Genomic DNA, 20,103 nt, shown 5'->3' with positions numbered 1-20,103 from the left:
CGAGGACTGAGCCCTTGCAGCACTCCAGGTGACTGTGACACATGCTCGACCTGGAGAACTGCTGGGGAGGTGGACAGAAGCATGGATTTTGAGTGAGACCGCTGGTTTTGAACCCTTTAAAACACTGAATTCTGTGTAAACTGTTAAGCCCGCCCTAGGCCACAGCAAATGCTCAATACAAATCTCTCCTCCTCCTCCTCATCATCACCATCAGCAGCAGCATACATAATCTGCCACAGCCACTGAAATGACATCATAGAGCCAAGGTCCCCAAGCTGGCCATCCTGTGACGCGCGAGCCTTCTCTGGTGGAAAAGAGGATGGACGCCGGCCAGCTGGAAGTCCAGCACGGTTACGATGGCATCTGTGCTCACGGCCAGGTGCAGGGAGGCCCTCCAGCGAAGGAACTCTGGCTGGGAAGGGCAGATTCTGCCTCTGCTCACGCCCGCTTCCCTTCCCAGCGGGAGCGGGAGGCTGGGCTCTTGTAAGTTCGCTGAGTTGAGCCATCGAGGTCTTCCGATGGCCTTCCGAGGACCTGCTTTGAAGATCCTGCTCGAATGATCTTTTTTCTCCTTTCTTCTCATCACAGACATGGACCTCTGGGACCGACATCCTCTTCCTTTACTGCCCTTTGAACTGGTTTTTCAACATCAAACAGAGGAACAGCCAACAATGCAGAGGGCGGAGGAGCTGGCTGAAGCTCGTGAGCCGTAAATGGGGGACAGTTTGGCATCAGCGGTTCGGGGGCGGGGGAGTGGAGGTGGGGGCAGGGAACGCCACCAGGCCGGGGAGAGAAGAGAGACGTGGGGACCCGAGTTTTCAAAGTATGATGAATCTTGGAAAAATTCAGAAGCACTTCCTCATCCAGAGGCATCGAATGTAGAATGCGGCTGTTTCATGACTGAGAAATTCCAAAAGCCGTAATGATGGAGAGAAACCCAGAGGTGATAGCAAACGGAAAATTAGATGTTGGTTTGCAGCTCGGCATTGCGTTATTGTTTAGAGGAGGGGGAACATGCTATTTTTTTTTTAATGTGAAAAGTCTACCAGCAGCACGGTTGGAAAACAGCAGTCTCGTTCACTGCTTCATTATCTCGGATATACTCGGGGAGAGAAAAATTGCAGGTTGTCCAGAAAAAAGCAGAAAGAATGATGAAAAGAGAACAGAGACTGACTAATATAAGGACAGCAAGGAACATAAGGCATGTGAAACGTGGCGAACTTGGTTCCAGGAGAAGGTGGGGGAGCAGATGGCGGATACTGGGGAGATGTCGCATCATCGATACAGAGGCTATATGTGGCCTTGCACAGGCTTCAAATGAGCCCTAATCAAGGGAAAGTAAGGAATGTGTTATTTGGATTGAAATCTAGGAAACTGTAAATGCAGAATCTGCCAGGATGCTGATCAATAACAGCCCTTACAGGTGCTATTCCCTTTGCCCGAGATGCTCTTCCTCTTACACTTGCCATGACCAGCTCCATAATAATTCAGGTCTCAGCTTAGGTGTCACCTGCTCGGAGAAGACAGGACCCTTCAGACAGAGCACCTTCTCCTTCCACCTGCGGTGTCCCTGCAGACCTTTGACCTTCCATTACTGAGCAATATGAAATTACTGTCCCCACGAAGTTCTTTGCTTCCTTCATGTCTGACTCCCTGCTAGGATGCTAGACCCACAAGCTAGGGGGTCTCGTCTGTCGAAATACCCAGTAGATTCCACAGGGCTGATTATTCCCATAACTGCTCAGAGCCGTGAAGTCACGGCGAGCACTCTGCTGAGGCTAAGACTTCTCCACGTTAACTGACTCAGGCTACACAACAACCATATTTTATTATTTTCACTCTTTTTAAGAGACTTGAGGCCCAGAGAATTTGGGTGGCTTCGAAGACCCACAGCGGTAGGTGCTAGGGCTGGGATTTGAACCCAGTTTCTCCAGCTTTAGGCACCACTGGCGGAAGGCACCACTTTGAATGGTATTCTTGCCGAAAATGCATAATCTGAATTTAACCGCTACACAACAACCATATTTTATTATTTTCACTCTTTTTAAGAGACTTGAGGCCCAGAGAATTTGGGTGGCTTCGAAGACCCACAGCGGTAGGTGCTAGGGCTGGGATTTGAACCCAGTTTCTCCAGCTTTAGGCACGACTGGCGCAAGGCACCACTTTGAATGGTATTCTTGCCGAAAATGCAGAATCTGAATTTAACCACGGCGAAAACGAACAAACCTCGTCCCTCAACCACGGCGCCATACAGGGTGGACCCAACAACCATGTATCGAATAAATGAATCGATCAAGGCGTGCATGAATGAATGCATGAGAATTTGAATGCAGAACATCTGCCCAAGGCAGACAGCAAGAAAGGTATGGTGTCTCCACCTCGGCTTAGGACGATTCATAAATGAGAGCCTTCAGGAATCACTCGGATGTCACCCAGGACAGAGGCGCTGACTCCCCATGCTGATTACCTGTGTGAGGCTGAAGAGAATCTCCATGCCCTGAGCTGCCAGGAAGGCCTCCCTGCCGGACCGGAGGGTGGCGATGTGCCTCAGGCAAAGCAGAAGCGCCCGACGGATCAGCACGTAGGTATTGGCCGTGTCGTGGCTGTGCCAGTCCTGATGTAGCCTGAGCAAGCTGGTGACGTAGCCTCTGTTCACCGCCCTGCGGCTGTTAGACCCTGAAACCAATGGGGAAGGCAACGTCGTCAGTCGAGGGCTCCCTTGGAAGCACCTGCCCGACGATGTCCCAGTGCACCTCCCACGTGGCAGCTATGAGTTATAAAGGGAATAACAGTTACTTTCTGGTGAAGAAAACTGACAGGTGCCACCTTTAGCGACCGATCAAAGTCAACGTCATCAGACATAATGCACCGAGAAAGAAAGAGCGCCACTTTGAATGGTGTTCTTGCCAAAAATGCGTCATCTGAATTCAACCACGAGGAAGATCAGCAAACTTCAAATGAGGGACATGCTACAAAACATCTGATCTATACTCTCCAAAAATGTCCGGGTCGTGAGAGGCAAACAAAAAGAAAAAAAATGACAGGAAATGAGCTAAAGGAGATGAAGAAGACATGACACTCAGGAACCGTACATAATTATAATTTAGACCCTGGGCCAGAAAGCGTTTTGTTTTCCTCTTGCTACAAAAGGCAATTTGTAAAATTTGAAGTAAGATCTGTAGATTAACTAATAGTATTGTATCAATGTACATTAGATTTTGATAAACTGTGGTTATATAAGAGACTATCATTGTTTTTAGGAAATTCAGACTTGGAGTATTAGGGTATGGAAATATCGGCAACTTATTCTGAAATAGTTCAGATAAAAATTGTAATAGTGTATGTGGCAGAGGGGTGGAGAGAGGGAGAGGGAGAGAGAGGGAGAGAGAGAGAGAGAGAGAGAGAGAGAGAGAGAGAGATTGATTGAGAGAGAGATTGAGAGAGAGATTGAGAGAGAGAGAGAGAGAGAGAGAAATTTCCACCAGATTTCCATTCTTTTTTTCCTAACTCTCAGTGGGCTTAGAACACTGTCACGGGGTTGAGTAAATAATAAGGTTTATTTTGGGAAGGAGGAGACACTGAGTGAGACATAATATCTGAAAGGCTGTCATGTGTCAGAGATACGCTGGGTGTTTTTCCCAAAGAGAATGGAAGCCTGCATATGGAGAACCAAGAGGTGTGACGCAGTCCAAGAGAGAAACTCTTCCCAGTCAAGGCTAGCCAACAAGAGAGTGGCCTCTCTGTGGCCGCGAGCCACCGGGAATGAAAACGTCCAGGCAGAGAGGTTGGACGGACCCCCAGAGGGAGCGTGGCATGGCTCCACACTGCCCTTCACGCTTTCGACACCATGACTTCTCTTTGTCAGGGGAAGGATCCTGGTTGGCACTTCCTGTGACACCCATTTTATGGGATGAGTAGATGCTTTCTTGATTTTTTCCAAAGGTATCATTTAAATTCTCTTTGGGGAAACCCGGGGGGAAGAATAGTCCAAGGTACCTCTTTTGACAAGAGGCTTCTGCCACTTTTCATGTTCAAGTCCTCGGCAACGGGGTGGGCGGGCACACGTGTACCGTTCGGATCTACCCTGGAGAGGCCTGGGCATCCGCACTCCCGTGCCATGGTGACCCTCGGGCACGCATTTTCAAATCCTGCAGCTCTGCCCGCTCACTACTGCAAATCTCCATGATCCAGGCTGTTCGCACTGGTTAGAGACCAGCTGCGCTTCTGGCCGAGTGTGTTTGTGGGAGATCCCCTGAGCTGTTTGTGAGAGATCCCCTGAGCTGTCACAGATGAGCACGAATTTCAGCTCAGAGTCAGACATTTCCCTAAGACCATATAAGTGCACGTGAGTGAAAAAAATAAATAAATAACATGAAAATTCAGTGCTTTTCTCAAAAACGGTTTTCTCATAATATTAATGAAATTCTTTTTTCTTTTCCTGCTTGTTTGTCAAATTCTAAATGGTCAAGCTTGACTGAGCCCCACGGAGATTTCTGACCCATTTCTGCAGTTGATTTTACTTTCTTTACTTTTTTTCAAATTTCATTCAGCCATGACCCTGACTGAGAGTGATGAGCCTTATTCACTCGGTGATGTGTTTGTGGAAGGTTTAAATCGCCTTCATTACCTCCTTGAATGAATTATTCTTTTGTATCAAAAATATTTCTCTCCTTGGCTGGTCCCGGCCACAAAGCACTAAAGTTCTTTACTGCCTAAATGAAGTTCCTGCCTCTCCAATATCTGATGTTTAAAAGAAAATTGAGGATTAAGTAGGAGGTATTAAAGGAAAGAATTGCCTGCTGAAAAGATGCCAGAATGGTTAAGGACCTTGGGCTTTTATCTATTTAAGGGTAAGATACTAATAATGTGCTACCCTAAGGACAGTCATGATTTTTTTTTTTTTTGCAGGTAGGGGGAGGGGGGTAACGGGGGAAAAAACCATTTAATTATTTGAGAGAAAAACCCTTTATCAAACCCCAATGATTTTAATCACGATTTCATGTTAATGCTCAACAGGCTGTCACGTTTACTGACATCTAGAGTAGCTGCACCTCCTTCCCCTCCCCCACCCATCCATCAGTCAATCTGTCCCTGAGAATGGCTGGGAGACTTTTGTAAAAGTCAATATGTATCTAAAATCCGACAAGAGGAGATTCATCAAAATGAGGAAGAGCGAACGAGAAGAGCCAAAGGATGAAATGAGGGTCACAGGGATCAGCGACTTGGAGGAGTTCTGGAAGATGACAGGAAAACACCACTTCCCCGAGGCAACCCAAACAGACAGGGGGAAACGTAGGGATTGAAAGTTTTGGGGGAGCTCAGGGAGCAGGGGTAAGGAGAGGTCCCCAGGTCCCCCAGCCCTCTTCAAAACAGACCGGCTACATTTTAGTTTAGAATCTTCTCAGATCTTCCTGGGGGAAAAAATTCCTGTTCCTTAATTCTTAAAAAAAAAAAAAAAAATTAAATTTTTAATTTCCTAAGGAGACGGGTTTATCTTAATCTAGTGGGAGGATGGGGGTGGGATGAACAGAGAGGAGTTCTGAGTCGTTAACTCCTCACCCCCAAACCCTCCTCATGAGGGGCTAAGGAAGTTAAATGAAATAATACATTGGGAACAGACAACTGGATCTCTGGTGTACATGATACGCACTCGACTCCTGCTGGCTATTATGACTGTCACCATCATCATGATAAGCATCATCTATTTGTTCTCCCCACTTCCTCTCGATGATTATGGACGACAAAGTGCCCAGTGCTCAGAATACAAGCTTACTGCTTCCCACAGCCTCACGGAGGAGCAGCTCCGGAGTCACAGAGCAGTCGATTTAAATTTTGGCTCTACCACTTACTAGCTGTGGAACCTTGGTTAAGTGAGTCATTCTGAACTAGAGTTCTATCACCTGCAAATATTAAAGCAAGGCAAAAAAATTAATTAAAACACCAGCCTTACGAGTCCATTATAAGGAAGGAATGCCTAGCATAGCACCTGGCCCATAGATGCACAGCACCACAGGTATGTGCTCAATAAATAGCCATTCTTCTCCATAAGGATGACACCTGAACTTCACCTACCTTTCATCAGTGAGAACAGCCCAAGGAAAAGTCTCGAAATAAGTACAATTTATAATCAGTGATCATCAATCCCCATGCAACGTAACTGGATTCTCACCCTGAAATGGCCACCAGTTTTAGCTCGCTATCCTCAGACACCCTGGAATATACACACGCGAGGGTTACATCTCATTTCATTCCAGCTGCCCCTACAGACAATGCCCATGACATAACCTTTAGAGTCCCCTCTCTGGCAAGATTTACCACGATTGGGTCCCATGACACTAAAGCACTTTTAGAAGTCCAGTTAGTGCTGTGAGACCTTCTTGACTGATAATGACTAAGTGTCCAAGAGCTCACCGTCACTTTTGTAAGGCATACGTGAGCAAGAATAAATACAGGGTTTGGGGCCCCCATCATCCTTACAAACAGAAAACATCTTCAGCCAGCATGCCATGACATCACTATGCCAAGAAGTTCTTGCCCAGGAAGATGAAGGAGCATCATCGTTTGTTTCAGAAACTTCAGTAAAATTCATTCACGTGAACTACTGACAATTCAGCGTGTCCTTTTCAGAATAACACCCCCCTTCCCAGAACGGAAGAACAATCAACTGGGCTTATCGAACCCTCGTCCATTCTCCAAGGTTTGCTTCCATGCCCCCTCCTCACCATGTCTCCCAAAGCTGATGACCAAGTATACCGCGTACATTGCCTGATCTCAATTAAGACGCCCCCCCGCACCCCACACACACACAGTGAAAGACTCACTTTGAAGCATGGCTCTCACACGCTGTGATATTCCAGCCTAGAACTCCCCTCTGGGACACTTTGCTAAAACTCAAGATGATGGTGACTCTGACTTCAGGAAGCATACCCTCATGACTCTTTGCACCAGATGGTTCCAGTGGTCTTTACAAAGAGTCAATTTAGAAAATATTTCTGAACAAAGTAGACTTGTATCAAGACTTCTAAATCAGATCATATGAACACCAAGCAGCCTACGTTGCCATCAGAACACCAGGTACGACTGCCAAGTATTTATTTACCGAACGCTCCCTGCGTGCTCAGCGGTGAACCAAGCATTTGACACGATCACCTCGTGTACCTTCTGGAAATGCTCTGAGATCAGCACCGCACATTCCTCCTTTCCCAGGTGAAGACACAGAGATTGAGAGAAGTTACGCGACTTATTTAAATTCACCAAGCTTATAAACTGGCACATGGACTCCCCCTCTGCCTCCGAAGCTGACATCCCATACTGTTGTCCGCACAACTCCTGACGCTGGCTAGTGCGGTTTACACTTTTTTGCACCGATAGAAAGACCTTGAACAGTTACCATGAGAATCAGCTTCTTGAAGAAGGTTTCTGAGAGGCTAATGGAAACAAAGCCAGCGGAACACCTGAAGGCTGAGGGGGCGTGGCTTTCAGACGTTTTTAACTTGTCTCGGCCCCTCCACCCGAACGAACCCCCTCGGCCATCTCTGTTCCCTCCCAGACCTCTAAACTGTAATAAGAGTCGATTTTTAATAGGAAACTTGGGAAGGTTTGAAGGCTCAGTTGATGGTTTCTCAGGTCACTAGAGATGCTACATGGAGCCTACAGAAACCCAGCCAGTGACTCTATGAGGCCAGCCCAGAAATCAGGCCCAAAACGTGAGTGCAAAGCCGTGGAGGAGACAGGCATGACTCAGCTGTCACTCGAGCAGCTGCAGTAGTGGCTTGCTCACAGAGGAGCCGCAGCAATATACGCACTGAAATGCAGCTCATCGGAACCTCACTGGCAATGATAATTATGCTCGTTTGTTATTAGCTTATATAGAATAATGATGTGAAATTAGCTTGCAGATTTTTTTTTTTTGAAGAATAGATGCATTTCAGTACACTTGACTGTAACGCAGATTTTGGTTTCAAGCAAAGGGGAGTTCTTTTCCCGTCGACTGCCTTCGTAAAATCAAAGACGCTTTTCCTAAGCTGCAGAAATCGTGGCTGAGAAGGCTGAGGGACGATCTGCCGTGACACTGTTGCAGATCTAGACTTGTCCGTTTTGTTGTTCTGTTTTGTTTTAGTCACCAACTCCTCCTAATACCTTTCCACAGATACATTCTCAAACCACAGAGATGTCTCCACGGTTAGGAAAACCTCAGAATCCACACCTGCCCTTCCTCTGCACACACCAGCTGTTCCTCCAGTTCTAAGAGCGTGCCATGTCGAAGGAAGGGCATTAGGTTGCGTGTCACTAAGGTGACACACTCCAGATGCCAGCCTCCGTCGACGCAGGATTCTGTATCCCCCGTGATGACTCAGTTTCATCTTGTACCTTATCAACTCTATATTTTTCCAGATCTTAGCATTTTCGAAATTAAGGCACTTCTTTACCAACAATGGTTTTTCCATTATAACCGGCAGGATTTTTTTTTCACTCAAGAAATGGTGCTTCTCAGACTCAATGACATCTTCGATTTGAAGAAACGTGATGAATTTTTCAATCTTGTTCGTTAGAAAATTCTGTAAAATGAGGTCGTTTCCAGCAAGAGGTGATCACATAAGAGATTTGCTCTGTACATGCAAATAAGCAGAGACCTTTTGTCCTGAAAGTCATATCCTGCTGTGGGTAAGTACACAGTCAATTATCCACTAAAACCCTGCTTGTCCATAGAAAACCAAAGGTACCACCTTTCATGTATTCGACAAACACCTATTTAGCAACTACCTATGTGCTAGTATTGGCCAGGTGCTATGAGAGGAGACACAGCAGGAAAGGAGGCGAAGTCTCTGCTGGTCAGCAGCTTGCCTTCCCACGGGGAAGCCCGGAGAGGCAGATCCAAATAGGCATGAACAAAAAGAAAAAAAAAAAAACTGTTGATTTCTCACAGTGACCAGCACTGCAGTGACCACGTGGGGTGCTTACTTTAGATCGGGTGGTCAGGGAAGACCCTTCGAGGAAAGGGCATTGGAGCCGAGACCTGAACAATAGGAACGAATGGGGATGCAGAGATCTAGGGATGGAAAATTCTAGACATCTCAAGAGTACAACCAGTGGAAAAGCTCAGTCCTGGTGAGTGCAGATGACAAGAAGTCTGGGAGCTGAAGCCAGGTACAGAAGCTGAGGGGAGGGCAGCAGATGGCGGGAGGGGAAGGCAAGTGTGACCCCCTCCACTCTGGCACATATCCTAGTGTGCCATGCAGAAGCAGGGGACACATTAGGCTGAGATGCCCTCATTCTGCTCTCTGTTAGGATTTTGGCATCTCTGCAAGAAAGCCTTTAGAAATGGTCATCTTGACCTAGACCCCAATTTTCCCAGGCGTTTTACTCTCTATCCAGATTCTTGGTAAGGAAAAACACACTTGCTAAGCCCCCAGGCCAAGCCACTGTCGCTCCCGGATCCCTGCAGAAAACCAACCAGCTGGTTCCACTTTGCCGTTTCCATCGTCAACTCACACTGAGAAGCCAGGACCTGCATCAGGAAAAACAGAGCCCTTCCCTGCCTGCCTTTCTCTGTCAAGGGACATGTAAGGCACCTATCCTGTTGGTGGCATTGCCTGCTTCCGGCCAGAGTACAGACAAGTAACACAGGCTGCAGGAAAACAAATGCAAACTGATCCATGCTGCATTATGCCTCCAGACTGTGCGTGTGCAAACGGCCTTTGCCTCTGCTCCTGGCCTGTAACCCACGTCATCCGATAGCACATTACCAAAAAATCACGGCACCGTGAGCCTTGGGCCTCCTCGTTCTAACTCCCCTCGCCTGTGACCTTTATGGCCCTCTCTCCTACAAGGTGGACGGTGCCAGCAATAGCCCGCTACTTGGCCCCTATGCCTCCTGCACCCCTCCATCACCCAACACACCTTATTAAAGCATAACCCAGATGCTGCTGACCCCTGCTCAAAATGTGTAATGACTCCAGGAAATCTGGAAGGTCTGAGGGCACCAAGCGGGGTCTGGTGCTCTCTGGGTCTCACTGAATGCGGGGCATGCTGTGTGCCCCGGGACTGGGTGGGGAGGGGCATCAGGAAGAGTCTGAGTGGGGTCTCTAATCCCCACTGCAGCCAGAGCCGCTGCACTGTCCTCTGTTTACGAGCCATGGCTCTGCGAAGGATTTCATTTAAAAATTAAAACTGTTTTCTTTCTTCGTTAGGAAAAAAAACATGAAAGATCGGAAACTCTCCAGTCCCGCAGGGGAGGGATGAGCTTCAGGCCCAGTGCGCCGACCACGCGTCATGTAATCTTGGGCAAGTCAGCCGACCTCTTTGAGCCTCATCATTTTTGCTGTAGAACAGGGTCGCAGCCTTGCACTGTTGAAATTTGGGGCTGGATATGATTTCTTGGGGTGGAGGGGGCTGTCCCACCAGACGACAGGAGCACCCCCAACCCCACAGATGTACTGACCAAAACTGTCTCCAGACCTTGCGAAATGTTCTCGTGGTGGCACAATAATAGCTCGTGCTGAGAACCACTGCTATAGAATAAATAGTTCGATATTTACCTGTCTTGCAGGGGTACAGAGATTAGATGAGATAATGTATGAAAAGGTGCTTCGTAAGCTGCTATTATTGGAATGCTCAGCTTACATCTTGACATAGACAAACAATTGCACAGTCGATCCTGAGTGTGAGGAGCAAGCTGCCGGTACATTCCCAGCCAGGCGATGCTTATCTTTCTATCTCTTTAAATCTCCATGATACTTTATCTCTGTCAATCCACAGCCAGTCATCCATTATGCCAGGATGACACAAGTCCTAGAGCTCGGCGATCCTGGATCTTAACCCCTGACACCCCAGGACGGAAACAAAGTGCACGTGAGTCACCTCAACATTCCGAACTGGCGACATCCTTTCATTTACTTACTCCTGGTATGGAAAAACCTTCTAGAAGGAAGACAGTCCCTGAACACAACTATGTATCAGTCGACACTCAGGGGGCGTTGATGAAAATGCATTGCGAGGGGACGTATGCCTTTACATGACCAACTCTGGGACTTTCCAGGTGATGATGAGCATAACAGAGAGTTGATCTTTGCAGAGGTTTACTAAGAGCTAGCACTCAGACCCCATTACATGGATATCACCTTGTTCGAATCCTATTAATTATCCTTGGAATATCATTTTCCCTCGTCTTTAATGATGAGGAAACTAAAGCGTAGTATTTAAGGATTATGCCCAGTGTGGCCACGATTTGAATCCAGTCTCATGAAAGCCAGAATCGTGACGACCGTGCGAACACTTCTTTCCGTGTCTAATCTTTCCAGAGAGTGAGAGGTTTGAGGTTTCGGCAAACACCTCCCAACTTCATAAACTGCCCTGAGCCTCCCTGAAGCCATTCACGCTGCTGCCAAGACAACGATATGGCCCAAACCTGCTGGCAACAGCCAGGCCAGAGGGAAAGCCTACAGACAGCACGAGGTAAACTAGTACCAGGAAACAGGATCACCAGGTTGGAAGACAGCATCCTGCCTGGGTGTGAGAAGCAAGGTTGCTGGCCATCTTATTACTACATTGTTTTACGTGACCAGGTTTTGTGTCAAGCAGGAAAAACTCAACACCACCGTCCTCAGCTCTGTTAGACCCCGTGTGGGTGTCTGAACGCCCTGGCCATCTCGAGAAAGTGACTCATTCACTCTCTTGCCCATCCTACCAGCCCCTGGAGGCTGGCCCTCCTCGTCTGTTTAACTAGGCATCTTAGTCCCCGGAGCTGGCGAGGGAAAGGCAGGCTGTCGTTCACTGGAGTCTCCTTCCTCCTTCTGCTCCCATTTTATCGGCTTTAGATATGTCGTCTCCTCCTAAGACTTTTTTTTTTTAAGTTTCTTCTCTTAAAGATTTCTCAAACTACTCATCTGCGTAGTTCTCTCATCTTTGGTAAACCAAACTGAAGTTGTGTGCAATGACAAAGAACTAATTCAAAGTCACACGGTCTACCAGCGGAGTGCAGATTCCCTGGCTCCATACGGAAGATGGGAATCAGGGTCGAAACGTGAAGGAAACAGTCGCAACCGAGTTCAAATTTCAGCCGTCCACTCGCCACCTGTGGGGCTTTGGGAAAGACATCGGTGCCCCCTAATTTCTCCTTCCTCGTACGTAACACGGGACCGTCACGTGCCTGGCAGGTGCAGGTGATGAGCAGCAACACCCAGCGTGCAAAGTGCTCTAACAAAGAGCCATTCTCTCCCGACCCCCCGCCTCCCACCCACTTCCTCCAGGGCTCACGGGTCCTGCAACATATTATCAGATGGGACGACAGGTGGGGGCGGGCTGTGGAAAGGCAAACGGCTGTTTCCCTGAAGTGCTTTGACCTTGATGATGAAGGTGAGGAAGACGCGGGTTATTAGGAGAGTGTGAGGGATGGGGAAAGGTAACTGTACGGTTCGCCACTGTTTTCCAGAGGCGGCCCTCACAGAAGCTGCCGGGGAAGCTCCCCGCTGCCCCCTGGAAGTCCTGGTCCATCATGCCGCCATCATCGGGAATGGAGCAAACGCCAGAGGCTTTTTCAATACCCGGCTCCACTCACCCCGCCTCCTCCCAGCTCCCTTAAATAACGGCTGAGCCAATGCCTCCGAGACCATCTTCAGCTAATTTCCTTCAAGACATGCAAGCTGCTAACGCTGGGAAGCACAGATAGTGTGGAACAGCAAATATGGCCAAAATTAGATTAAAATAACCTCCTGATAAACAAATTACTCATCGAAAATAAATATTGGACGAGTGTGGCCTAGATAACTAAAAGAACAGCACCACCACATGGCAGGCAGGGGAACTACATGTGCTGCCCTGTGGCCGGGCCCTGGGCTTGGGGTTTGTCTGGCAAAAGCAGGAGGGGGAAGGGAACAAGGGGCGTTGATACTCTTCTTTTAGCTTCAACCTTTAAAAATATTTTATGTACTTACTCAAAAGACAAAAATATCTGGCAGAGAGGTCTGAACTTTGAGCCAAGAAAAAAAAAAATTAAAACAGTGATGTGCCAAATTGAACGTGGCACGACACGGTGAGGTCTGCGGTTCTCTCCATCCCTGTTCCCTCCTCTCTTTCACCCCATCATTTATGGGCTTCGTCTGATGCTGAGCCTCACAGCAGACAGCCACCTGGTGAGTGGGGCGCCTCCCGCTGGGCTCCATTCAGATGCTTAACTAATGACAGATGTCCCTGCCCCCCAAAATCCTTCTAACACTTAGAAAGTATTTATTGAGCTTCCTTTCAGCTTTTGGTCTCATCTTCTCTAGGCTGACAGGTAAACTCTGCAGCGCACGAGCTGTGTACATTACTTAAGCTTCCCAAACCTCAGTCCCTACACCTGTAAAATGGAGATTATAACACCTCCTTGATCGATGGGCTGAATGCACACACGGTGGTTGACATACTAAGGCCTCGATAAACAGTAGATAGATATTGCTTTGTTATTTCGACCCCGCAGTGTGATGGATGTAGTTTGCTATTCTGCATTTATACAAAGTCCGTCACAGTGCCCCATCCCCCTTGTGACAAAGGCAAAACCCTACCGATATTATTTGAAGCAGATTTTTGGCTCGTCACAGAAATAGAGGGCATGCTTCTCCAGAGCTCGTGTGGGAAGGAGAGTCATTGGGTCTTTAATCACACCCTAATTTGATTCTTTCTGGGAACAGGAATTGGGCCTGCCTCTGCACTGAGGTGTTTTGAAAGTAAACTAGAAAGTCAAGAAACTGGAACCTTTCTTTACTCAACATGAATGGGTCCGCAGTGCCTCTGGGCACGGCCCGATGAGGGGGGTGGGGGCTGTGGCGGGGACCCCAGCCATAGAGAGTTGCACCCAGTAGGAAAAATACGTATGTACATACACAAAAGTGCCTACGTACCTACTTATGCAAAGAGACAGGAATCGCCGATTCCGGTACGATTAGTTCTTAGAAGCATAAACATAGGGTTCCATGAAAAGGGTTGACAGGGAACCCAACAGGAAGCAGAGGTGCGGGGTTCAAAGAAAACCCTTGGCAGAGATATTTGTGCTAAGACCTAATGCAGGAGCCTGTGTTAACTGAACAGATCTGGGTGGGTCCTCCTTTCCCCCCATGCGAAAATGAGGAGGAGGTGGATCAGATCCAGAGTTTTCTGGGAGACAGACAACAATATTGTATTACAATCATCAAACTTGCTAAGAGACTAGAACTTAATTTTCCCAACCACGCAGAAGAAAGGGTACCTGCGTGCTGTGACCGAGGTGCTGATGATCACTGCGACGACAATCATACCACAATCCATCATTGTCTCAGATTTGATACAGGTGTGGAATCTGCACAATGTTCTATCACAAATGTATTTCAACTAAAAAACGGTCGATAGTTTTCTAGGGTCTCGTGAGCCCTATATCCTTGTGAATGTCTCAGAGGCCACCTTGGAGGAGCATCGATGAGCTATCTGTTTTTTAATAAAAGAAGTCTGAACATCACTGCACTAAACCAGGTCAAAAGTCTTCCCAGCCCCAGGAATGTGATGCCACAGCCCTCAACTGGGAACCGCAGGGGAAGCACACTGTGTGGGCAGAACCCCGGGGTACTGTGCTTGTTGAGGTAGATGAGAGCCCCGGAAGCCAGGAAGACAGATTCGAGGCCCCGTGGGGACACAGCGTGGACACACAGTTCCCCAGGGCAGCACTGACTCACTGCTACTGCCGTTCTGAGAACCTCTCACAACGCCTAGAATTCCTCCACGTCTCAGAGGGAGCATGTCAAAAACGGCCGCTTCTCTGACGCTTTGGAGTCAGGCAGCCATGCGGCCGTCGGGTCCTCTCATCGCTGATCGCCAGGCCACAGCAGACGACCACGGAGAGCATGAGGGTGACGGCCCATGACCAGGCTCTAGGCACGAGAAGGCTCCCCCTTCCTCTCCTTCCTGTAGCAACAGGCGGACAGCCGCCCCCGTGAGCCCGCCAGACAGAGCATTAGCGAAGATCGCTAAGACGTCTCGTCTTCTTGCCAAGCTTCCCATTAGCTCTCCCGCTTCGCTGCTCCTCCCTTTACCAACTTACCCCCCTCTTCCTCACACCCTCCCCTTGCGTCCACTTCTGCGAACGCCTCTAAATGCTCCCTTCTTAAACCCGGAGACTCGTCTGAAATAAACCCATCATCCTCTTAATCAGATTTAGGGCCTGAACCAGGTGGTTCCAGGTGGTTCCTTGTTGCCAGAATGTGACCTTTAAATCCGGACAGGTTAATACCAAGGCATTATTTGAAGATTTATCATGGGCGCCCATGCAATTAGGCGTAATCTCACGCCGCATGCTTATGCGAGTGCCACTTCAAAACGGGGTTTATACTTAATGCTCAAGGGAGGGGGGGGCTGGGGAGGGAACAGAAGGAAAGAGGCAGAGGTGTGGGGGGGACAATGATATGAGGAGAAGCAGCTGAGGGGAAGAAGGATGAAAAAGAGAGGTACAGACAGAGGTAAATACGCACGAGAGAAAAGCACAGGAGAGGGAGGGAGAGAGGAAGAGGCTCAGGGACAAGGGACAATGCGCTGTTTTGCTTTACCAGGGAGAAGAACGGCTTACGACGCAAGAAGACTTGATCTTTCACCGGAGCTTTAAGTCTTGGTAGCTAAAAGCTAACATTTTTGCCTAAGATAAAGCGGAAAAGGGCAAAACTTCCAACACGGGGAAGTTGAAATAAGACTTGCGCGTGTGTGAGCGGAGAGCGGGGGAGGTGATATAATAAAGAAAGGTCTAGGGTTTGGATGAGGCCCCGTGAACCCACGGGCACATCCAAAGGACCCCTGAATGAGCGGTGATTTCTAATCGCTGAGGTGATCGGAAAACAGGCCGGGGACCCTCCGGCTTCTCTCGCCCGCTACTGCTCAGAAAGGGAGAGGGGTGAGGTGCGTTTTGGTTCACACTCCCCGCTGCCATCCACCCCATCGCATGCCGGCTTCTCACACAGCAGAGAGCGCTGAGGACAAAGAACAAAATCGCCCCGAAATTAACCGGGTGCCCCTTCCCTTCCTCCTTGTTATTACTGTGGGTGGGCTCCCTGGTTCCCTCAGTGCTGCTTATCCCGTGACGGGTGGGGACCGCCTCCGGCTACCACCACTGCTCGGGAGGACCCCACTGACCTCATGTTCCCAAACCCAGTCACAGAAGCACTGACTGCCCGCAAAGTCATAGGCACGTCCTTCTTTGTACTGTGACTGGGGAAGCGCCTTCTTCGGTGATGCGATCACAGAGATCTGCTCCCATGGCCACCTTCGACGCTGACGAGCAAGTATCCAGGCCCACAGAGTCCCTGGCTGAACGGACGGGGCCTTGAGAAGCGAAAGGGTCACAGAAACCTTCCCAGAGGATCAGTGCCGGATGGTGAGGTCCTGAAGTTCAGACACCAACAGGAAGTGACTAGAGAACTCGATGGCACTGGTCTCCCCTGCAACAGCCCCAGAGCAGGCGGAGTGGTACCACCCACGCCCAGCCCTCCAGGCCTTGCCAGGCCTCGGTCCAGCTGGTAGAAGGGAGGTGGGAATTGCCCAGTGTGCTATCACTCTGCCTCCTCGAATCCATGGCAGACTTTGCTGTTGAAACACAGCCCTCGGTCCCACTGAGCTCACACACGAGGTCGACTCACACACGGAAGTCAGCACCCATGTGAAACCTATTTGCTCGTCTTGCCCGAAGGCCCTGTAGCTCCCCGGAGCCTGCAGCCCTGTCCAGTCACTTTCACATGCCCGCGACGACTTTCTGCCAGCAGCACACGTGCTGGGGAACTCAGGACCGATTATGCAAGAAGGGCATTTGTTTCCATGAACTAGCAACGGAGGTAATTTCGGGAGGGGTCATTTGAAACCTTGAATGGGCATCAGCTCATGTATATGGTCACATCCACATCAGTGTATTCTCAGCAGGTGGCAATTTTGACTTCCCGGGGGACATTCGGCAGTGGCGAGAGACTGTTTTGTTCATTATGACAGGCGTTTGGTGAGTCAAGGCCAGGGTCGCTGCTGAGCATCCTGAGGCACAGCGCAGATCTCAGCAGCTAAGAACAACCCAGTCCAAAATGCAACGGTGTCGAGGCTGAGAAACCCCGATACACATGAATGCTGAGTGTTTGTTTAGTGGTAGAAGGGACATCAGAGAACCCCCCATCCGACTCTCTCGTGCTATCAAGAACCTAAGACGCGGACAAAGGCCTGTGTGGACAGCTCAGCAGAATTAGCCGATGATCCCATACGTCCCTCCACAGGCACAGCAGAACCTGCTTCAGGGGTGGGGGACAGCACCCCTCTGGTGCCGATTAGTAGGGTTAAACAGAGATTAGAACTGCAAAGGCTGAGATCGTTGGTTCTGTGAATGAGTTCTTAGAAAGGCAGCATGGCATGCCGCACCTTTTACTTCCTGCAGTCCAAGAACTCCCCTTACCTGGCTGCATCAAACACCTGGAGTTACAACCGGGAGCGAGAGTGAGCAGGTAAAGGACGAGAACCCAGCCGCGAAACCTGAGGCCAGTCTGGTCTCGAGGTCTCAAGTTCTGTCTGTCTAGCCTTCAGGTAACACTGTTCCATCCCCTCTTGTCTCAAGAGCTTAATTCTTTACCCCGTGCTCCCCCAACCTGCTCTAAGCACCTGTGCTCTCCCCGCAGGTCGGAAAACTAAGGAAAGACTTGTGTATTGTATCAAGTTCCAATAAACCAAAGGAACTCCCGCTTCGTTATATTTTCCCTTCGGCCCACAAAGAGAAGCGCTGTGTGATACGGGTCTGTCCCTGTGCCCGGAGGTGACAGAGATGTATGGTTCCGGGGAGGAGGTGTTTTTACTTTTATTTATTTATTTATAAGTTTTATTAAAGTTCACCTCTTACCCGCCGGCCTCGGGCTCCCTATAGATAAATAAATATCACGATGGAAGCAGCTGGTTTCCAAGCTGCCAAATTAAAACAGATGAAGAGGTAAGGAGGAAGGAAAAAAACAAAAGCATTAAGCTAAGACTTCTTCACTCCCAAGTGCATGGCGCCTTCTATTACTCTGCACACATGAAATTGACTCCCAACGTAATTAGACTGGGGCTGCCAGGCAAGGAAAAAACCCTCAAATTATTCAGACCCCAGAGCTATTCCTTTGCAATTACTCAAGTAACTGCGAAAAGAGACAACTTTTTAATATAAATTTGTTCTCAGCATCTACAGCATCCAAACCGTTCCCAACAAGAGGATAGAGTCGCAGAGTTGGGAACCAAGCGCAAGAGTCATGTTTCTCGCCCCGGACATCACTGTTCCCCTACGGGACACGCCCACCGGGACCTTACAGGTCCCAGGAGGAACCAGAGTCTCCTCGGTCTGCCACAGCCATCACATTCCCTTTAGAATCGAGGGCGTTATGCAGAGGCACGCCCACGGGGACAGAGGGCAACTCTCTCTTTGCAGCCCCGCCCCATTCTCCAGCTCATCCCGAAGGTCCCAGCATAGCTCTACTGCCCTCCGGGCTGGAAACGAGCCTGGGACCAGAGGCGAGCATCTTTCACTGAACACAGAGGGGAGAGAAAGAACCACTTTTCACAAAGAGGTGCTTACTGGATTTCAGCAGTGCTGCCAGAACTTCAGCGGCCACCCTAGGGGAAAGAGAGAGAGCAGTGAAAAGTCAACGTCCAGGGGTCCCTTTGTCAGCCCATGGATCCCACAGCCCGCGTGCCCGCGGCTGCTACCTAACGGCCCCATTATTAATTAACCAGGTAGCGGCATCTATTGATCCTCCTGCTGGCCGTTCAAGAGGCGTATGTGTAAAAATCGCCCCGAGTGAAGTGTCCATCTTGCAGATGGGTCTCAGGGGTCCCCCTCTGCTGCTGAAAATCTCCGTCCGCTCCTCCTGCCCCCATCCGCCCCCACCTTCCGCCAGCTTCCAGACCCTGAGCTCCTTCTGCTTCTGTGAGCTCGTGATTTATCCCTGGAAGCCCTGGCGACTGTGGAGGATGGGGAGAGAGGGGGATGGGAACTGGGGGACCTGGGGGGTGGGGCGGAGTGCAAACTTCTTGAAACACCCCCACCCTTGGCGACACGCTGGAAAACATTCACGGCTTGGAGCGCGAGGCTGGCTCCTCAGGGTAGAAAATGGTTCTGCTCTGTTTTCCTCCATGGAAGACTTGCACAGTCTTGGCGACTACGACAGGCTCACAGAATAAAAATGTCCTTGTCCCATGACCTACTGACCTTTCAGTCTGTTTCCTGAGCCTGAGAAGGTCACTCAAGGACCCACCCAATGGGCAGAAGGAAACTTGAAGGCATTGAAGACACCACGGTGTGATTCTGGGAGGGAGAGTTTTGGAGTTTTTTTTAAGAAGTATTCTGCATGGCCCTAGTAACTTATCCTTGAGGCCTGTCAATCAGTGATCCGTCCCCAGTGATCTAGCCTATGAGAACTTGGGGAACAGGACAAAGAAGTGAGATCCCTCTTCCAAGATGACATAGACACGTGAGCAGAGCTGGGACCCCCAAATCCAGGAACCTCACTTCTCATCTCTGCTCCCCGCACCCCCGTTGCTGTCCAGAATCTCTCACACTGGCCCTGCCCTGCCAGGTTGATGAGAGAGGCAATTCTCTTTGGAATATATTATCGATTATTGAGCAATAGCGCTAGCACTAAAAAAGAACAATAATGATCAGAATAAAATGAAACAGAAACACAGCATTGGAGATATCATAACCTACAAGGGGTCCTGCGGGAGCAGCAGCCCGTAACTCACAGGCGCCGGCGCCAACCTACAGCCCGATGACCCCCAACTCAGGGAGACCAACAGAACCGCGGACAGTCACGGAGAAGGCGAGGCCAGCTGTCATGGACAAGCTACTTCCTTATCCCTCCCAGCCGTGTTTTCCTCCCATCATCTTCCAGCATCGTCAGCCCCACTCTAACCCCACACGCTGGGTGGCCGTGGACTTGGAAAGGAACACACAGAAGGTGCTGCTGGGAGTCCGAGCCCGTGCGGGAAAGCTCAGAGCCACAGCGCGCAGGGCCTGGCTTGGGTGAAATGAACATCAGTAGTTTAGGGAAAAGCAGAGTGGAAAAAGTAAGTTGGTCAGAGAAAAAGGGAAACTGCAGAATCATGCAAGGGAAG

At 49.4% G+C, this 20,103-nt stretch overlaps 1 protein-coding gene across 1 annotated transcript in view; it reads right to left on the bottom strand.

Moving 5' to 3' along the window:
* Positions 1–20,103, bottom strand: part of AGBL1 (ATP/GTP binding protein like 1) — a 505,804-nt gene that overhangs the window by 437,142 nt on the left and 48,559 nt on the right. Inside the window, exons 6-7 of the mRNA XM_015593333.1 lie at positions 18,566–18,603; positions 2,468–2,676 (exon numbers count right to left, since the gene is read on the bottom strand). Coding sequence (XP_015448819.1) covers positions 2,468–2,676; positions 18,566–18,603 — 247 coding nt within the window. The remainder of the gene's footprint in view (positions 1–2,467; positions 2,677–18,565; positions 18,604–20,103) is intronic.

Source organism: Pteropus alecto, unplaced genomic scaffold (assembly GCF_000325575.1).
Source record: "Pteropus alecto unplaced genomic scaffold, ASM32557v1 scaffold60, whole genome shotgun sequence".
Classification (NCBI taxonomy): domain Eukaryota; kingdom Metazoa; phylum Chordata; class Mammalia; order Chiroptera; family Pteropodidae; genus Pteropus; species Pteropus alecto.
The sequence above is the reverse complement of the archived record's forward strand: the minus strand, read 5'-3'. Positions and strand labels throughout refer to the sequence as shown.